The sequence below is a fragment of the Miscanthus floridulus genome, chromosome 9 (genome assembly GCF_019320115.1).
Source record: "Miscanthus floridulus cultivar M001 chromosome 9, ASM1932011v1, whole genome shotgun sequence".
NCBI classification, from domain to species: domain Eukaryota; kingdom Viridiplantae; phylum Streptophyta; class Magnoliopsida; order Poales; family Poaceae; genus Miscanthus; species Miscanthus floridulus.
In genome coordinates, this window is record NC_089588.1 from 108,656,573 (window position 1) to 108,675,005 (window position 18,433).

Genomic DNA, 18,433 nt, shown 5'->3' on the forward strand with positions numbered 1-18,433 from the left:
AGGTCCACTCTAGCCTTAGAGTTGTCCTTAGACTTGTCAGTGTCCATGAGCGTTGCCCAAAGTGCCTCGGCGATATTCTTTTCAGTGTGCATGACATCAATGTTATGGGGCAGTAGGAGGTCATCGAAATAGGGGAGCCTCGTTAAGCCGAACTTATGAGTCCACATATGTTGCTCACCATATCCCACGAAACCACCATCTTCGTTGGGCATGAGAGCATCTATCTGAGCATGAACCTCCGCCCCAGTCCTCAAGTGCGGTCTAGGGTCCATCGCTTTGACACCTTTCATAAAGCTCTTGACGTCTTCTCTGAATGGATGGTCAAGAGGGAGGAATTGATGATGTTTGTCGAACGACGAATACTTGCCACCCTTCTTCAACCATATGAACCTCACAGCTTCCTTGCATATTGGGCATGGGAACTTCCCCTAAACACACTAGGCACACATTAACCCGTACGCCAGGAAGTCGTGCAGGGAGTAGTGGTACCAGACGTGCATTTTGAAGCTAGTCTTCGTAGCTCGGTCATATGTCCACACCCCTTTGACCCAAGCATCGATCAACTCATCTATCATAGGCTCCATGAAGACACCCATATTACTCCCCAGGTGTCCAGGGATTATCAATGATAGGAACACGGTATGCCGTTGAAAGGAGACGCCGGGGGGGAGATTCAGGGGGATGACGAACATGGGCCAACATGTGTATGGTGCAGCCATCATGCCATATGGATTGAACCCATCTGTTGCCAGCGTGACACATACATTACGAGCCTCCTCTACTTTGAGAGGATGCCGCGAATTGAAGTACTTCCATGCATCAGCATCGGATGGATGTACCATCTTCTCAGGATTGTATCGTGTGCCATTTTTGTGCCATGTCATCTGTTTTGCGGATTCCTCGGTCATGAATAGCCATTGGAGCCTCGGTAGGAATGGAAGGTGTCGTAGGACTCTCATGGGGATCTTAAGCTGCCTCTTCTGGCCATCGCCTGAGTCTACCTCCACGTACCTAGAGGATTTACACTTCGGGCAGTACTTTGCATCTGCGTGTTCTTTCCTAAATAGGACGCACCCCTTCGGACACACATGTATCTTATCATACGGCATCTTAAGTGCAAGAAGGAGCTTCTCTGACTCGTACAAGTTCTTTGGCATAATGTGTGTCTTCGGTAGCATATCGCTCCACACGGCCACCATCTTGTCGAAGCCTTCTCGACTTAGGTTTAACTCGGCCTTCAACCCCATTACGCGACCAATGGCGTCTAGCTGAGAAACATTAGTATGATCATGAAGGGGTCTCTGTGCCGAGTCCAACATCAGGTAGAAGGCATCTGCGGCAGCCTCCATCTCCTCCTTATCATGTCCTTTAGCGAACTGAGCTTGGTGCGTGTCATCCAGCATGTCTGCTACCCCAGCATCATCATCGAAAGCCTCGAGCCGTGGTCTCACCACCTCCTCCCTGATACGATCGGCTTCACCATGGTGGATCCATCGGTGGTAGCCCAGAGTAAATCCAAACTTCACAATATGTTTACCCATGGTTAACCTATCTTTCCTTCTTCTGTTGTCACAACCGCTGCATGGACAAACCACTAGAGAATGGCCTCCGGCACTCTCACCAAATGCATGCTGTAAGAATTCTTCGACCTTGACTATAAACAGCAAGTCGTAATCATGCTCGTCTCTCCGGAGCGTGTACATCCACTCACGGTTCTCCATCCTTTAACAGACATATCAGCACATATGAGTCACCATCAATTGCATCTACGCGGTGTCCCTACTCTCTAATAGGTGAGGATAGGTCCTAATCCCGCCCGTGGATCCGTAGATGAGGTTAGTTTCCATGCTCCGCTCCTATCCGAGACGGAATTTTGGCAGCACCTCCCTGCTGTTCTCCCAATACATGTCCTGCAAGGGAGAGTGTGTATCCGGAGAACAACAGGGGGTGATGCCAAAACATCGTCTCGGACCGGAGCGGACCATGGAAACTAACCCATCTACGCATCTGCGGGCTGTCCCAAAAACGTGGACAATCCGAAACAGAAATGCTCGCAGATATGCAAAGATCTGCATACCTCCAAAGATATCTCTTTCGGATGGGAGACGCCTAACTAGGCTACACCGATCTACGACAACAGACAAGCAGAAAAAAGAGATGATTTATACCTAGGGTGTCGGTGAAGTCAGGCTAGCGAGGCAGTGGCGAGTCGATGCAGTGGCGAGGCGACACAGTGCAGGCAGACCTGCGACACCGATGAAAATGATCGGGGACCTCCAGGTCACCTCCGACAGGTCCTGCTCTGCAAAAGAAGAAACACGACACTACAAGTTCAAAATTTCGGCAGCACCTCCCTTGCACGGGGAGGTTTCCAAAACCTGCAAAAAACAACGGCACGAAGGCCGACAATCACAAACGGCACGAAGGCCGATAAGAACAGCGGCACGAAGGCCGACATCACAATGGCACGAAGGCCGACAAACGGAGAAAGGGTGGATATACCTTGTCCACGCTCGTAGGCGGTTCGGTGACGGTAGGGGCGTCGGCGGGATGGGCACGCGGAGAAGACGGCCGAGGCACCTCCTCCTCCCCTCTACCTCGGCTTCCTCCCCCTCTCCCCTTCTCCTCCTCCTTCCTCTCCTCCTCCTTCCTTTTTCTTCTCTTTTTTCCTTCTCCTTCTTCTTCCTTTTCCTTTTCTTTCTTTCTCCTCTTTTTTCTTCCTTCTTCTTCCTTCTTCTCCTTACTGCTGCTTCCTCCTCCTTCTTCCAAGCCGGTGGCAAGAGCAGGGGCGCACGGGGCCGGCGCGTGCAGGGGAGGACAGCCATGCACGCCGGCAGTGGCGGGCCACGCTGATGGTGGCGGCGCGGCTGGGCTTGGGGGTGCTCGGGGGTGGGGGCGCGCGGTGGCGGGGGCTCACCGGCATGGGCGCGCCGGGGAGCCACGCGGCCGGGCTGGGGTGCTCGGGGGCGGGGGCACGCTGTGGAGGGGGTCTTGCCAGCGTGGGCGCGCTAGGGAGCCGCAACGGCCGGGCGGCGCGGCAGGGCTGGGGGGGTCCTCGGGGCGGGGGCGGGGGCGGGGGCGCGCAGTGGCGGGTCTCATCGGCGTGGGCTCGCTGGGGAACCGCGCGGCGGGGCTGGGGGTGCTCGGGGGCGAGGGGTCTCGCCGGCGTGGGCGCGCCGGGGAGGCCAACACGGCCGGGTTGGGGGTGCTCGGGGTCGGGGGGGCGCCGCGGTGGCGGGGGCTGCGGCCGTCTGGGCGCGCCGGCGCGGCGGAGCGGTGCTGGCGGCGGCTGGCCGGCAGGGGAGGCGCGGCAAGGCCGTCGGGGGTGCTCGAGGGCCGGGGTCTCACCGGCGTGGGCGCGCCTGGGAGCCACGCGGCTGGGCTGGGGGCTACTCGGGGGCGGGGGCGCGCGGTGGCGGGGCTCGCCAGTGCGGCGGAGCGGCGCTGGCGGCGCTGGCCGGCAGGGGAGGCGCGACGGGCGTCGGGACAGAGCAGAGCAGACGGCTAGGGTACTGGGGGTGGGGGGGATTTTGGGCCGGCGGTTTTATTTTTAAAAAAATTATCGAGTGTAAGCCTTGAGCACTCGGCAAATTTTTTTTAATTTTTTAAAACTTATTTTGCCGAGTGCCAGCGTCAGACACTCGGCAAAATTATTTTTTATTTTTGAAAATCAACTTTGCCGAGTGCCCCCTGGGCCGGCACTCGGTGCCGAGTGCCCCCCATGGCACTGGCAATTTTTTTTTGATTTTGGGCCCAAATTTTTTTCTGTGGCCTTGTGACAGTATTTAAAACTCTATTTTAAAAATTTGGGGCAATTTTGACTTTTTTGATATATTTCATTAGTTTATTTCGTTTCGTCTAATTGTTTGGGATATTTCAAATTTGAACTGCAGGTACATGGAATAATGGACTTTGGTCATCCAAAAATTGATACTCATAATATTTAGGGTATGTTTAGGCCGTATCCAGGAAGTCACATGAAATCTCGAGTATCTCGTTGACGTAACATGTTGAGGTACTTGCCGGAAATGTGATTTTAAATTATATAAAATGCAAACGAAGTCCGAAAATCATAAAACTTGTCGAGGTGTCGTGTTATCATATGTGGAGGTTGTGGTAAAAAATTGTAAAGGTTTCAAGCAAATTGTGACATCGGATGCCAAAAACCCAGACATCTCCACATGGTGTCACTAAAAACTTCACACAGACTAAAAACTGCAGTTTTAAAACTAAAAGCACTAAACAAACATACTAAATCTGAAACAACTGAAGTTTTAAAACTGAAAGCACTAAACTGTGTTACCGAAACTGAAAAAAAACTCAACATATCAATGAACCTGAAACTAAAGTCTAGAAAATATGAAACATTAACTCTAACCGATAAACTAAACTAAAAAACTAATAAATTAATTAAAACTTAAAATGAATATATAATTAATGACACTAAAAAGAAATAATTTGACAATGAATGACACTAAAGTTACACTAAAATTCCAAGCTCAAGCTGCTAATTAGCAAAGAAGAAAACAAGCAGCTGGCCAACAGGAAAAGCACAATGACATTCTACTATGACCTGCCAGACTACAAAATATAGGAGCGACACAGGTATCACGGAGAAACCAAGTCTGAACTTCACAAAGACTAAAAAACTAAAAGCACTACACAGACATACTAAATCTGAAACAACTGAAGTTTTAAAATTGAAAGCACCAAATAGTATTGCTGAAACTGAAAAAAACTCAACATATCAACAAACCTGAAACTAAAGTCTAGGAACTCTGAAACCTAAACTCTAACTGATAAGTAGCAGCAAGTCATCCAGGAGCATACCACACAATTAGCATCAGCAAGCACAACAAGAATTCAAAATATTATATCTTTTATCTCTGTACAACACATAGTTGAGAAATGCAGGGACGGGGAATGGAGGAGAAGGGGTTGGGTAATGGAGGAGAAGGGGTTGGGCTTACCTGCAGAAGACGACGGTGATGCGCGGGGGCAGCTAGGGGACGGTAGCCAGAGGAGAGGTCGGAGAGGAGGCGCCGCCGGTGGCAGGGTCGACTATCAGAGCACACGCCCGGGCGCGCAAGGGCTGGCGAGCTCATAGAGGAGGCGTTGCCGGTGGCGGGGACGACTTCTAGAGTGCATGGCCGGACGCGCAAGGGCCAGTGAGGATGGAGGTCGAGGTCCAAAACGGACGGGGCGGCGGCGGCCACGTGGCAAACCCTAGCCGCCGTGGCGGCCGGCCTAGGAAAAGGTGGCGTTTAGGGGAGGAAGCGTGGCGGGCGACGGAGGCAGTCATAGGAGGACGGCGGAGGTGAAAGGAAGCGGCGCTAGGGCACGGAGATGGTGGTGGCGGCGGGGGGGGGGGGTATTTGTCAGCCTAACATCCACAAGGAAGAAGAGCGCCCAGACTTAGCCAAATTTTGACCTCCAAGCGCGCCCTATATTTATAGTGGGGACTATTTGTAGGGGCGACTGGTGAGTGTGCCGCCCCTACAAATGTATTTCTAGGGGCAGCTCACTCACCAGCCGCCCCTACAAATATTTTTCAATTTATTTTTATTACTTGTTCTATATATTCATTTTTCTTTATATATAACTGTATATATATGTTTTCTGATTATTCTATATATATAAATGTATCTATATATACATTTTTTGATAAAGAAAATATATAACTCTATATTTTGTTCTTTACAAAAAGAATATTTTAAAAATTGAAAATTTGAAATTTAATACAACTAAAACAATTTCATCACCACTAAATGACCTCAAATAAAAATTTTGTAAACATCAAAGTTGTAGAACTCATCAAGATGTACAATTTATATTTTGGTCATCTTTTCATTTGACCAAATTTGTACAGTTCAAATTTTGAATTTATATAAATATCAAATTCAAATAAGATTTTGAAACCTTAAATGATTTCAAATAAGAAAGTCATGAACATAAAAGTTGTTGAACAGATCACTATCTATAACTTTTATTTTGGTCATCTTTTTGTTTGATAAAATTTGAACAGTTTAAATTTTGAATTTCAATAAATGACAACTTCAAATAAGATTTTGAAACCTTTAAATGATTTCAACTACAAAAGTCATGAACACAAAAGTTGTTGAACTCATCACTATCTATAACTTTTATTTTGGTCACTTCTTTATTTGATAAAGTATTAGTAAACATTGTTCACAAATTCACATATCACTCATAGTTTCATGAACTATACGATAGACATGTTGATTTGTGAATAATGTTTACTATTATTTTGTCAGATGAAGAAATAACCAAAATAAAAAGTTATAGATCTTGATGAGTTATACATCTTTGGTATTCATCACTTTTTCAGCTAAAATCATTTGGCATTTCAAAATCTTGTTAGAGCTTATTATTTTTTAAATTTGAAAATTTGAATTGCTCAAACTTTGTCAAACGAAATGAATGACCAAATCAACACAGTAACTTGATAGGGTATGATTTTAGAAAATTTTAGAAAAAAAATCATCACATTTGAGTTAATATGAGGGAGAAAGACTAGTTACAAATTTTACTCAGAGATTAAAAAGAAAAATCACAACTGTTCATAATGATCAATGATGAAGAAGCGTGATTTCTCTTTTTAATCTGTGGCTAAAACTTGTAACTAGTTTTTCTCCCTCATACTAACTTCAAATGTGTTGGTTTTTTTTCTAAAATTTTCTAAAATCATGCTCTGTCATTTTAGTCTGGTCATCTATCTTTGTCACTAATTTTTGTATAATTCAAATTTTGAATTTCAGAAAATGACAATTTCAAATCTGATTTTTAATCACTAAATGATTTCAGCTGTAAAAGTGATGAATATAAAAGTTGTATAACTCGTCAAGATCTCTAACTTTTATTTTGATCATTTCTTCATTTCATAAAGTGTTAAGTGCTTGTTTTAAGTATTTCAATAGTAGTCCGAACATGTTGTAGTAGTAATAAGTGTCTGTTTCAAGTGTCTGCGTGTTACAGCTATTTTAGTAGTAATAGAGTTGATGTTGCAATAGGTTCATCTTACAAAGGGTAGTCTCACACACATGTATAAATATAGTCTCACACACATACATAAATATATAATCTCACACACATACATAAATATATAGTCTCACACACATGCGTAAATAAAGTCTTAAAAACAGACACACTTACACAAACACTCCACGTTCAACAACTAGCTAGCCCTCCATCTTTATTCTCTGTCAACGTCGTTGCATGCTTCTCAGCGGCTTAAATAAATTTATCAACCTCTTTCACAAAAACCTGCCTTGAACCTTAAAGAACCAAACATCCAAGAGTTTCTATACTTCATCTTTTACAATAACAACAAAACAAACATTAAAGGACTACTTATTCAGATATATATAAAAATGAATCAAATTAATAATTACTTGAGAATAATTATATATACTTCAGATATATATGAATATAAATCAAATATAATTACATAAAGCACACAAACATACCATGGTAGAGAAAAATTAATTAATGGCCTATTTATCCATAAATAATTAAAATACATATTTATTGATTACAATAAACAATTTCAAAGACAATAATTAGCAACAATTAATATTTTACCCAATATCTTTCATGCAAACCCTAGTCCAATTTCATCAAACATAAATTTACAAAAACAAAATTAATAAAAAAAAACAAACCCTAGATCTAGATCTAGATCTACATGCATATGAAACATCCATAAAACTAACTAATTGTTCACTAAAATCAAAAAAACAAGGACCAAATAAGGATATGATCTTGTTCCCCTACCTAATTTACCCTAGTACATTAAAAACTTGGATCTAATTTATTTCATAAGTAGCTCAAGCACCGTAGGAGAGATAAAAGCAAAACTCTAATTACTCACTAACCAACCATTAAAACTTCAAAAAAAAGTATAAAATAATATTTTCTTACCTTCTACAACATCTCCACCAAAGGATTTGAGATCAAAACCTCCCACCCTTAGTAGAGCAATTTTTGAGAGGTGCCCAAGGCCTCTCTACCTTTTTTCACGGGTTGGAATGAGTGACCCGATGAGGAAGAAGGGGCTGCAGGTTTTTATACGTGGGGCATTTGTACGGGCGGCTGGTGATTGAGCCATCCCTATAAATCGCAACACCGGAGACGGCTGGTGAGTGAGCCGCCCCTACAAATCGACCCATTTGTAGAGGCAAGCCGTTTTACCAGCCGTCCCTATTGTGCTATTTGTAGGGGCAACTGGTCTCGTGGGTCCCGGGGACGGAAAATTGAGCCGTTGCTACAAACTTTTTTTTTAAGTAGTGTGCACTGCCACTGATCCTGGACGGGCAGCGTGGACGTGCCCAGCGTTCGCACTATGCGCTAAGTGGGTTTCTGTACGGGCATGCTTCCTTCGAGGATGGGAACCGATGAACCCAACGCCATCTTCTGGGAATCCATTGGCAGGTAGCAGGTTCAGCTATTTACGACTTTGCAGCTGCAGCTCCATGACATCAGTGACATCGCCTTCCAACTTGAGCGGGAAGATGTGTTCCTGAAGGTGTTCACCGACCTGGTTCTTGGAGCTGAATGGGTCATAAGAGAAGGATAGCCATAGCACGGTGGTGGCGATAGCAAACCTTCTTCAGTGTTGGCCGTCGATGCATGAGTTCGGCTTCAAGTGTGAGTTGCATGGCGATTCATGGATTTCTCTATAAAAAAAATCATAAGAGACTGAATTAAGTCAAATCCGTTAATGCTAACATGGAGAGCAGGGTTAATGTAATAAACAAATCCAATAGAGTATTAGTGTCTTCCTCATGTCCCATGATATATAGGATTTGAAATTATTTATTTAAGATTAGGCGAAGCTCAAATAAAAATTCTGATAAAAATGGATAGCCCATTATTATAGACAAAAACTCGATCTGCGGGGGACGACACCCCACTGGGTATTTCATTAAGAAGAAGATCTTCTCATGTAGATCGAGAAAATCCCCGAACCTCGGCCCCATCCATATACAGCGGCACCGTATCCCTGTGAGATGGGACGGCCACAGACCTGTACTTTGACGTAGGACAGACGGGGATTTTTTTACCCTCAGACCTGAAATGCGCCCCCAAGGGGGGATCGAACTCAGACCCAAGGTGAGCCGCAGGTAGCTTCGATCAACCGGTCTAACTTCTGTTGGCAGCCCATTATTATTGACATGAGCACCACACAACAAATTATACATCTCGTTGCAACGTATGGACATTTTTCTAGTAAACCTTAAAAGCGAAATTAAGGTAGTCCATGGTCGTCATGACTCGGTCCTTGACAATCGGATCGATGGATCCAACAAAGCTGCGGTGTTCGCTGTCGTTGTCACCACACGATACACGCAGCTAGTAGTAGCGAGCAGGCCGTCGTCCTGTTTGCCCAAACGCCAAGCCACCGGCCGGCCGAATTCACCTGTCAACGGCCGCTCGCTCCCAGCTTCGTCGTGCCATGCTTTATTTTATTTTTTTTTTCGGCCCGCGCGCGTGGCCTCAGTCTTCACCCCATTCGTTCGGCTAAGAAGTTATAGTTTAGCTGAAAGTGCTATGGACTAATTTATTATAAAAAAATATTATTTATTTATTTAAAAAGTACAAATGATAAGAGCAAGCGCTTGGCGACCGACCGACGGCACGCCGTACTAGGAGCGCGCGTGCATGCTCACGTACGGGCACGGAGTCACGGACGCGGCTGCTGGGAATCTGGGGCGCAGTCGTGTCCAGATGTCCACAGAGGCCGCGGCAGTCTGGAACGTACAGGGTGGCAGATGGACGAAAGAAAGCGACGGATCCGTGGATGTGGATCCGGCCGGGGCATATATCGCTGGCGAGATCGATGTGGACAAATAAGCGATGCTGTGTGTCTCTGTGTGTGTGGAGTGTGGAGTGTGGACGGGTTTATAGATAGATGCCGACATGTGTGTGCCACGGACGACACGCTGCTAACCTCAGTACGTACGAATGACGACATACCTGTAAGCTAGGCGCTCCTAATACGACGACCAAGGTCCAAGTAGGGATCGGGTAGTAGTAGCCGTACGTACGTGCTCGATTTTCTTAAGGTGGGCGGGCGGCAAGACGTGCATGCAGGAATAAACAAACCCAAGATATCCAAAGGACTTTGCTGTGTCAGCAGTGACATGAAACTTTATTATCCATTCATCCTTGTCACTGTTATGGTATAGTATTTTTTTTCTCGTAACGATATTTTTCATCCTGCCGTTTCAGCGAACCGCGATCATGCAGCTGCCGCGGGCCACACCACAACGCAGGTGCGCGGAGTCACAAACACAATTCTTCGACAAGGATTCGGTCACGGTCACGCCCACACCCCACCGCAGCCCTGCTGCCCAGGACAAGAGCTAGCTCTGCTCGCACCTCAAATGTCCAACGTATACTCTTTCCGTCCCAAAATAAAGTGCACTTTAAATTTTATTAGAGAGATCAATGATATATGCTACTAAAATGTTGCTCCGGAATGCAATAATAAATAATTGCACTTTAGGAATAAAAATTAAAAACACTTACTAAAATTATTTGGTGTATAGCTAAATGTCCACTCATTTTTGGGATAAATTTAAAATCATAGAAGTGCATTTAGTTTAAAACAACTAGAATCATGCCCGTGCGTTGCACGGTATTTAAAATTACCACAATAATTTAAATTTGATTGTTGTTATAATATTACAAAAAATTACTTTGAGTGAGATATTCACGACATTACATTTGTAGCTAAATTTGTCCTTATGATTCATGTTCAATTAGAACGTAATTCAAGTTTTGACGTGATCGCGTAAAATCAAAACAATCTAGTTCATAGTATAACAACTTTGTTCATCAAAACTATCTAAAGTGGACCTGAGGAAATTATTTTGTACCTACGGCTACGGGATCCTAAGTTGAATTTCTTTTAGTCCGTCATACTATTTGTTTGTGATGAGATTAAAACCACTAAATAATCTGCTACGGACATACAAAATTCAAAAGGAAAATACTTGCACTGGCTACCATATACTTAAGCCATTTTTTGATTTCTCAGGAAGTTGATTTATTTTGTTACATAAGGAGTTTATCACTCTCTTTTTTTACTTTTACTTTTTTTCTTTTCTATAAATTATATTGCATATCATTATAATTTCTTAATTTGAAAATCGCGATAGCCATGGATGCACGTTTAATGACTCTGGCCTGCCTTGCACGATGATACTCCTTCCGTTTCTTTTTCTAAACCGGACAGGCGGTGAAGAGTCCTCTATCATGTGCGTTAGGTAATCAAAAGTAATTCTGGTTTGGGTAATAAAGAAGAGCCCTGGCCGGACGCGAGGCGTGAGGGAACCTGGTTGGTGCATGGTGCGCGCAGATCGCTCGCAGGTAAGGTGACTCGGCGCGGCCGGATAGTATGGCCTTTATTTTATATTCGGCTTACCCCATATTTGATTTGTTCGGCTTTTTTTTTAGCCGTAACAGTGTTTTTCTCTCCCAACAATTCAGTCGGAACAGTGCTTTCAGTCAGTTTCAGCCAAGTTTCAGACCAGCGAACGAGGCCATGTATTTGGTATGGTTTTGGCCTGCCATCGCTCGCCAGGCAAGGTGACTCGCACGATTTTGGATTTCAGACTCGGCGCGGCCAGATATTATGTGTATTTGGTACGGTTTTTTTTTTTAGTCTTTGTGACCGGATAATATACGTTTTTGTATCACTAGGTAGATGATTACTTTAGAGTTTTTTTAAGTTGTAGAGAAGAATACTACGGCTGTTAGTTTTAAAACATTGGTAGGTAGTGCACACAAGAACAACCGCATACCACTCACTATAAATGCTGTCACACCACTACAATGTTGTCAAAATCTGCAGAAAGCCGGGATAGGATATTGCAAGGCATGGCATGCGTGTACGTGCATACAGTACAATACTTATTCATTGACATCTCTCCTAATGAATTGTGAATATTCAAATCACAAAAGTGCCACATAAAAGTGGTAGCCTTCTTATCTTATCATCACCACACGAATTACCTATCTAACTCTACTACTAATATAAACTAGTACTACCAAAGAGCAGGGCTGCATTGGATTGGAGGGTAGTTACATTTTTACGTACAGCGAGCGAGCATGTGAGCAGGGAGGAGAGCAGAACCAAAAGTTTTACAAGACAAGACCAAAGGAGACGACATACACAAGGGCCAAAATAAACGGTGCGGCCGGCCCAAGTAGGTGGCGGATGAGGAGGATCGCTAGGCGCCAATCGCGTCAGCATCAACATCACCTAGTCCTCCTCTTGTCCACCTGTCGTCGTCCACCCCTAGACCACCTCGGCCAGCGCGGCGGCGGCGGCGCCCCCGTCGCGGAGGCCCTCGGCGGTGGCCTTGCGCAGCTCGGCGACCTTGGCCCTGACCGCGGCGCCCTTCCCGTCGCTCTGCATCACCTCCCGCACCGTCGCCGCGATCTTCTCCCTGCCCTTCGACTCGGGCCCCCGGAGCGCGGCGACGGCGCCGTCGGAGAGCATCATGGCGTTCTGCCTCTGCTCGGCGTAGAGCGGCCACGCCACCATGGGCACGCTGTAGACGAGGCTCTCCAGCACGGAGTTCCTGCCGCAGTGGGTGAGGAACCCGCCCGTGGCCACGTGCGCCAGCACCTTGGTCTGCGGTGCCCAGGACGGGACCACCAGCCCCATGCCTCTGGTGGTGGTCTGCTCGACGAAGCCCTCCGGGAGGTAGGCAAAGGGGTCCTTCTTTGTCTCGGCGTCGTAGTAGTTGTCGTTGACGGTGCCCTCGTCGCTGGGGCTCCGCACTGTTAGGTGATCTTCAGGCCCTTGAATCCGTGCCCTGATCGGGGGCGCTCAACCCTACATGGTTTGTGGACCCCCGTCACACTACTCAATAAAAGAAAGGTGGGGACCGATGGCTCAAATCACGAGGTTCACCTGAGCTACAGTCGCCCACCGACACAACCCTAATCCGATCTAACAGAGGGTGCGCAGCCAGTGACGGGAAGCACCACCACCGCCCAACGCCGCCACTGCACCGCCGCCCTTCGACACAGCACCGCCACCCGGGTCTTCACCAAGCATCGCGATGGCGAGCCCGTCTTCCTCAAAGGCGGCCGATGGTTTGCATCCCCTTGACCTCTCTCTCACTCTATCTATTAATCTTGTACTAGTATATGTTCTAGAACTCACTATTTATTCCAAAAGCAAGTATACACGCTAGATCTATGGCTAGTGATCCTGTTTTAGGTCTATCAATGTTATCAAAGCCTAACTAGGTGTAGATCTAGCCTATCGGAAAATAAAACCGAGTAGCAGCATTTAGAAGGAGGTGATAGATTCGTTTAGGGATCTAAACAGAGGGTTCATCGAACCCTAAACCCAATTCGGGTAAAAGAAAAGAAGTAAGAGAAAGGTCTCGGTTTTGAAAAGCAACTCAAACCCTAACCCAAACTCGCGCAAACCGCTCGGGGAAGATGAACAGTAAGAAAACCCTAACCCGCGCAAACCGCTCGGGGGAGATGAACAGTAAGGAAACCCTAACCCTAATCTCGATCCTAACCCCATCCTCAACCCTAAATCGGATAGATCCGAGAAGAAAAGAAAGAAAAATCCAATCAAAGAAGAAAAGGGGAAGGGGAAGAGGCCTACTTCGCAGCTGCACCGCGCTGCCGCCTCGTCGGCGCGTGAAAAGAACTAGCCTGTTCGGCTGGGGCTGAAACGATCGTATACGATCGTGGATTATTACTGCTGGCTGGTTTGATGTGAGAGAAAAATACTGTTCTGACTGAAAATTTACGATCATTTACGACCAAGCGAACAGACTGGAAGGCTCGAGCCGCCGCTGCACGTTGAGCGGGCGCGTGCTCTGGCCAAAGGCGCACTGGCTCATCTATTAATCATATACTAGTAGATATTTTAGGACTCACTGTTTATTCAAAAAACGAGTAGACACGCTAGAACATGACCAAGAACATGTATACTTGTTTTTGGAATAAATAGTGAGTTCCTGTGGGTGGTGCGTGATAGACCTAAAACCTGACCACCCACAGGAACCGCTGCCCGCTGAGCTCCAGCCCCAGCGCCAGCGCCAGCTGACGCATCTGCTCCGTCGGCAGCGCGCCGCTCGACCCGAACGACACCAAGATCACCGACCTCGCCGGCTGCCGGTCCAGCCACTCCAGGCACGGCGACGGCGCATCCTTGTCGTTGCCGCTTGCGCCGTGGGCGTGGATGAGCGGGCCGATTGGGTACACCGCGGGTCGGTGGTCCGCCGCCTGGCGCAGGGTCTTGGCGGGGCCCGGCTCGACGGCGTCGAAGGAGTTGACGAGGATGGCGTCGGCGTCCCTGTACTTGGCGCCGTGGTGCACCATCCATCGGTAGCAGGGGTCCGACTTGTCCTGCAGCGGCATCAGAATGTCGGCACCCGGGCAGGCGCAGCGGCTCCGGGAGGTCGCGGAACTCGCAGGACACCGAAGTGTCGAGATCCGGAAGGTGGAGGATGAGCGTGAGCGCGTGGAGGTTGGTGGGGACGAAGATGCACCTCCGTCGCACCCTGGCCGCGCGCGCCGCGTCCAGGGAGTCGGCGCCGAACAGGTCCGCCACGAACGCCACCAGGCGCCCCCCCGTGCTCCGCTTCAGGTCGAGAAGGATGTCCGTCAGCGCCGGCACCGAGCGCGCGCACTCCTCGGGCATGAGCGTCTCGATGGCGGCGCCGCGAGGCAGGTCGGAGAGGTCGACGGGCGGGAGCGAGAGCGAGGTCACCGCGGGCGGCAGCGAGGCCAGGAACGCGCGCTGCGTCGCCGACGCCGTGGACGCGAAGGTTATGAGCGTCGTTGCGGCCCCGTGCCGCGACGCCAGCCGCTCGCGAGCTCCGCTAGCGGGATCAGGTGACCCATCCCGGGCGTCGCTAGCATCGCCACGTGCGGCCCGCGGACACAGAGAGACCAAGCCCGAGACGCACGCCTTGATAGTGATAGCTGCCTCTGCCTTGCCTAGGCTCGCCAGTCGCCACACGCACGCACACGTGCGCCTGTAGTAGACGCCAAGTAGTAGGAGCGGTACAGCTGACGACCGGTCCACCAACTCTGCAGTCAACGCCCAAAAGTTGGACCGGACGTGACGGCTTCTGAATCTGAATTCGGAACCACACGATCCATGCCACCCGGCCTGCACGTACGTGCGTGCGTGCACGGCTGATGGTGAGCGGCGTACACGTGATACTAACAGCGTACAGCACGTAACGCTTGGAGTTGGAGTTGGAGTTGGAGTTGGAGTTGGAGTTGGAGGCAGTGGACGAACAGGAGCGGACGAATGAGCACCCACACGAACTGCTTGTCCCTTCAAAATTTTATAGAAGATTACATCGTGTACCAAGCAGCTATTTTGCGCTCTCATCACAAAACGAACCGAAAAGTCAATGAAATCAGAAAACCTAGGACCTATTTGGAATGCAAGAATTTCACAAATTGCTAAGGAATTTTATAGGAACCAGCAGTTTAATTTCATATGAAAAACATAGGTACCAGGGGAAAAAAAATCCCGCATTTGAAACAAGGCCTTACTTGGCTCCTCCTGATGTTTTCTTTGACAGAAACAACGGCGGCTTACGCGGCTACCTGAACTCTATTGATTATTGAATATGACATATAATATTACAAAAGAGCGCAAACACCAGTTTGGTTTGGTACATATTCTCAAAGGGAGAGCCGGGGAGGGAAATTAAACAAAAGCAACGAGGAGAAACTAACGTTGCAAAAAGATTAGACCATTATCTTTGCCCACAGAAGAATGACATCGGCAAGCCCACGTTCGATGAAGATCATCGAAACGTCTCCCGGAAGTTCGAGAGTTCACCTAACTTTTCGAGCTGCGGCACTTCCTGATAGTATTGTTGTATCTAGATTCTAGAAGCCAGAGATAGAAAAGAAAAACACGAGTGGTAAACAGGAAAAAAAAATTGGACAGTCCGTAGACCGAGATGGACCAATATAGCCCAGCCCAACACCCAACATAGGTCTCGGCTCCCACGAGCGTGCGTCATCATGACATCTCCCTGACCTCACCGTCCCACACATCATGCCTGAATTATTGCCTCCGCCCCACACCCCCACCATGGCTGCCTCCCCTGGCCCTTCCCTTATAAACCCCGGCCGCACCACACGTCCCGGCACCGGCAGGCCAAAGCCCACCATCACCACAGACAGCCACCACCCACATCGGGCGTCGCTGCCCATTCAACACCACCCGGAGAAAAGGCCGACGCACCGCACCGCAGTAACCGCTCCCCTGCCCCCGCCCAAAAATGGAGAACGGCAGCAGCAGCAACGGTTCCACCGCCGCCGGCTGCTGCAACGGCTCCGTCCGGGGGCCGCATGTCGCGATGCTAGCGACGCCCGGGATGGGGCACTTGATCCCGCTGGCGGAGCTGGCGAAGCGGCTGGTGTCGCGGCACGGGGCCACGGCGACGCTCATCACGTTCGCGTCCACGGCGTCGGCCACGCAGCGCGCGTTCCTGGCCTCGCTCCCGCCCGCGGTGTCCTCGCTCTCGCTCCCGCCCGTCGACCTCTCCGACCTGCCCCGCGGCGCCGCCATCGAGACGCTCATGTCCGAGGAGTGCGCGCGCTCGGTGCCGGCGCTGACGAGCATCCTCCTCGACCTCAAGCGGAGCACGGGCGGACGCCTGGCGGCGTTCGTGGCGGACCTGTTCGGCGCCGACTCCCTGGACGCGGCGCGCGCGGCCGGGGTGCGGCGGCGGTGCATCTTCTTCCCCACCAACCTCCACGCGCTCACGCTCATCCTCCACCTCCCGGAGCTCGACGCCTCGGTGCCGGTGCGAGTTCCGCGACCTCCCCGAGCCGCTGCGCCTGCCCGGGTGCGTGCCCATCCCGGGGCCCGACATCCTGATGCCAGCTGCAGGACAAGTCCGACCCCTGCTACCGCTGGATGGTGCACCACGGCGAAAAGTACCGGGACGCCGGACGCCATCCTCGTCAACTCCTTCGACGCCGTCGAGCCGGGCCCCGCCAAGATCCTGCGCGAGCCGGCGGACCACCGCCCCGCGGTGTACCCGATCGGCCCGCTCATCCACGCCGACGGACGCAGGGACGATAAGGACGCGCTGTGCCTGGAGTGGCTGGACCGGCAGCCGGCGAGGTCGGTGATCTTCGTCTCGTTCGGTTCCGGTGGCGCGCTGCCGACGGAGCAGATGCGGGAGCTGGCGCTGGGGCTGGAGCTCAGCGGGCAGCGGTTCCTGTGGGTGGTGCGGAGCCCCAGCGACGAGGGCGCCGTCAACGACAACTACTACGACGCCGAGAGCAAGCAGGACCCCTTCGCCTACCTCCCGGAGGGCTTCGTGGATCGAATCACCGCCAGCGGCGTGGGGCTGGTGGTCCCGTCCTGGGCGCCGCAGACCAAGGTGCTGGCGCACGCGGCCACGGGCGGGTTCCTCACCCACTGCGGCTGGAACTCCGTGCTGGAGAGCCTCGTCTACGGCGTGCCTATGGTGGGGTGGCCGCTCTACGCGGAACAGAAGCAGAACGCCGTGATGCTCTCCGACGGCGTCGGCGCCGCGCTCCGGGTGCCCGAGTCAAAGGGCAGGGAGAAGATCGCGGCCACGGTAAGGGAGATGATGCAGGGCGAAGGGAAGGGCGCCGCGGTCAGGGCCAAGGTGGCCGAGCTGCAGAAGGCCGCCGCCGAGGGCCTCCGCGACGGGGGCGCCGCCGCCGCCGCGCTGGCCGAGGTGGTGGAGGGGTGGACGACGACAGGTGGACAAGAGGGGGGACTAGGGTGATGTTGATGCTGACGCGATTGGCGCCTAGCGATCCACCAACTTTGGCCGGGCCCGCCATTTATTTTGTCTTGTTGTCTTGTAAATCGTGTCCTTGGTCTTGTTGTCTTGTAAAACTTTGGTTCTGCTCCTCTTCCCTACTCACACGCCGCTCGCTGCATGTACGTAAAATGCAAGGGATCCCAAAATGTAGACTGAATCCAATGCAGACTGCAGTCCTGCTCTTTGGTAGTAGCTTATTAGTAGAGTAAATTCGTGTGGTTGTGATAATAATAAGATAAGAAGGCTACCACTTTTATGTATATATATGTGGCGCTTTGTGATTTCAACATTCACAATTCATTAGGAGAGATGTCAATGAAAGCATGTACTGTATGCACACTTATGCCATGCCGTGCAATTATTATGTAATACCATACACTATCTGGCTATCTACAGATCGACAACATTGTAGTGGTGTGACAGCATTACAGTGGTATATGCGGCTGTTCTTGTATGCACTACCTACCAATAAGAACTAACAGTTGTCGTATACTTTGTTTTAAAATAAATGCACTTCTAAGATTTAGATCCCCAAAAGAGTGTGCATTTAGCTGTAGACTAAATAATTTTAATAAGTTTTTCCTCCTTAATTA

General features: G+C 49.4%; 2 protein-coding genes and 2 pseudogenes across 2 annotated transcripts; 2 read left to right on the forward strand and 2 right to left on the reverse strand.

Moving 5' to 3' along the window:
- Positions 1-233: 233 nt before the first annotated feature.
- LOC136483210 (uncharacterized) lies at positions 234-1,721 on the reverse strand (the record flags this gene model as incomplete). The annotated part of the gene is given in 1 exon segment (XM_066480264.1): positions 234-1,721. A coding segment is annotated over 1 exon segment (1,488 nt), but the record flags the coding sequence as incomplete, so codon positions are not given.
- Positions 1,722-2,852: 1,131 nt separating this feature from the next.
- On the forward strand, positions 2,853-8,596 carry LOC136480538 (uncharacterized). Its single transcript, XM_066478052.1, has 2 exons — positions 2,853-3,509; positions 8,483-8,596. Exons 1-2 carry the CDS (start codon positions 2,853-2,855, stop codon positions 8,594-8,596), a joined length of 771 nt encoding a protein of 256 aa, XP_066334149.1.
- Positions 8,597-12,289: 3,693 nt separating this feature from the next.
- On the reverse strand, positions 12,290-14,940 carry LOC136482600 (hydroquinone glucosyltransferase-like; annotated as a pseudogene).
- A 1,229-nt stretch (positions 14,941-16,169) lies between these two features.
- Positions 16,170-18,229, forward strand: LOC136484094 (hydroquinone glucosyltransferase-like; annotated as a pseudogene).
- The last annotated feature ends 204 nt before the right edge of the window (positions 18,230-18,433 follow it).

What these genes read in the sequence shown, in the direction of transcription:
- LOC136480538 (XM_066478052.1), top strand. Translation starts at nt 2,853, where the DNA reads ATGGTGGCGGCGCGGCTGGGCTTGGGGGTGCTCGGGGGTGGGGGCGCG. An exon ending in GAGCAGAGCAGACGGCTAGG is followed by an intron (nt 3,510 to 8,482) that starts GTACTGGGGGTG and finishes ACGACTTTGCAG; the next exon opens with CTGCAGCTCCATGACATCAG.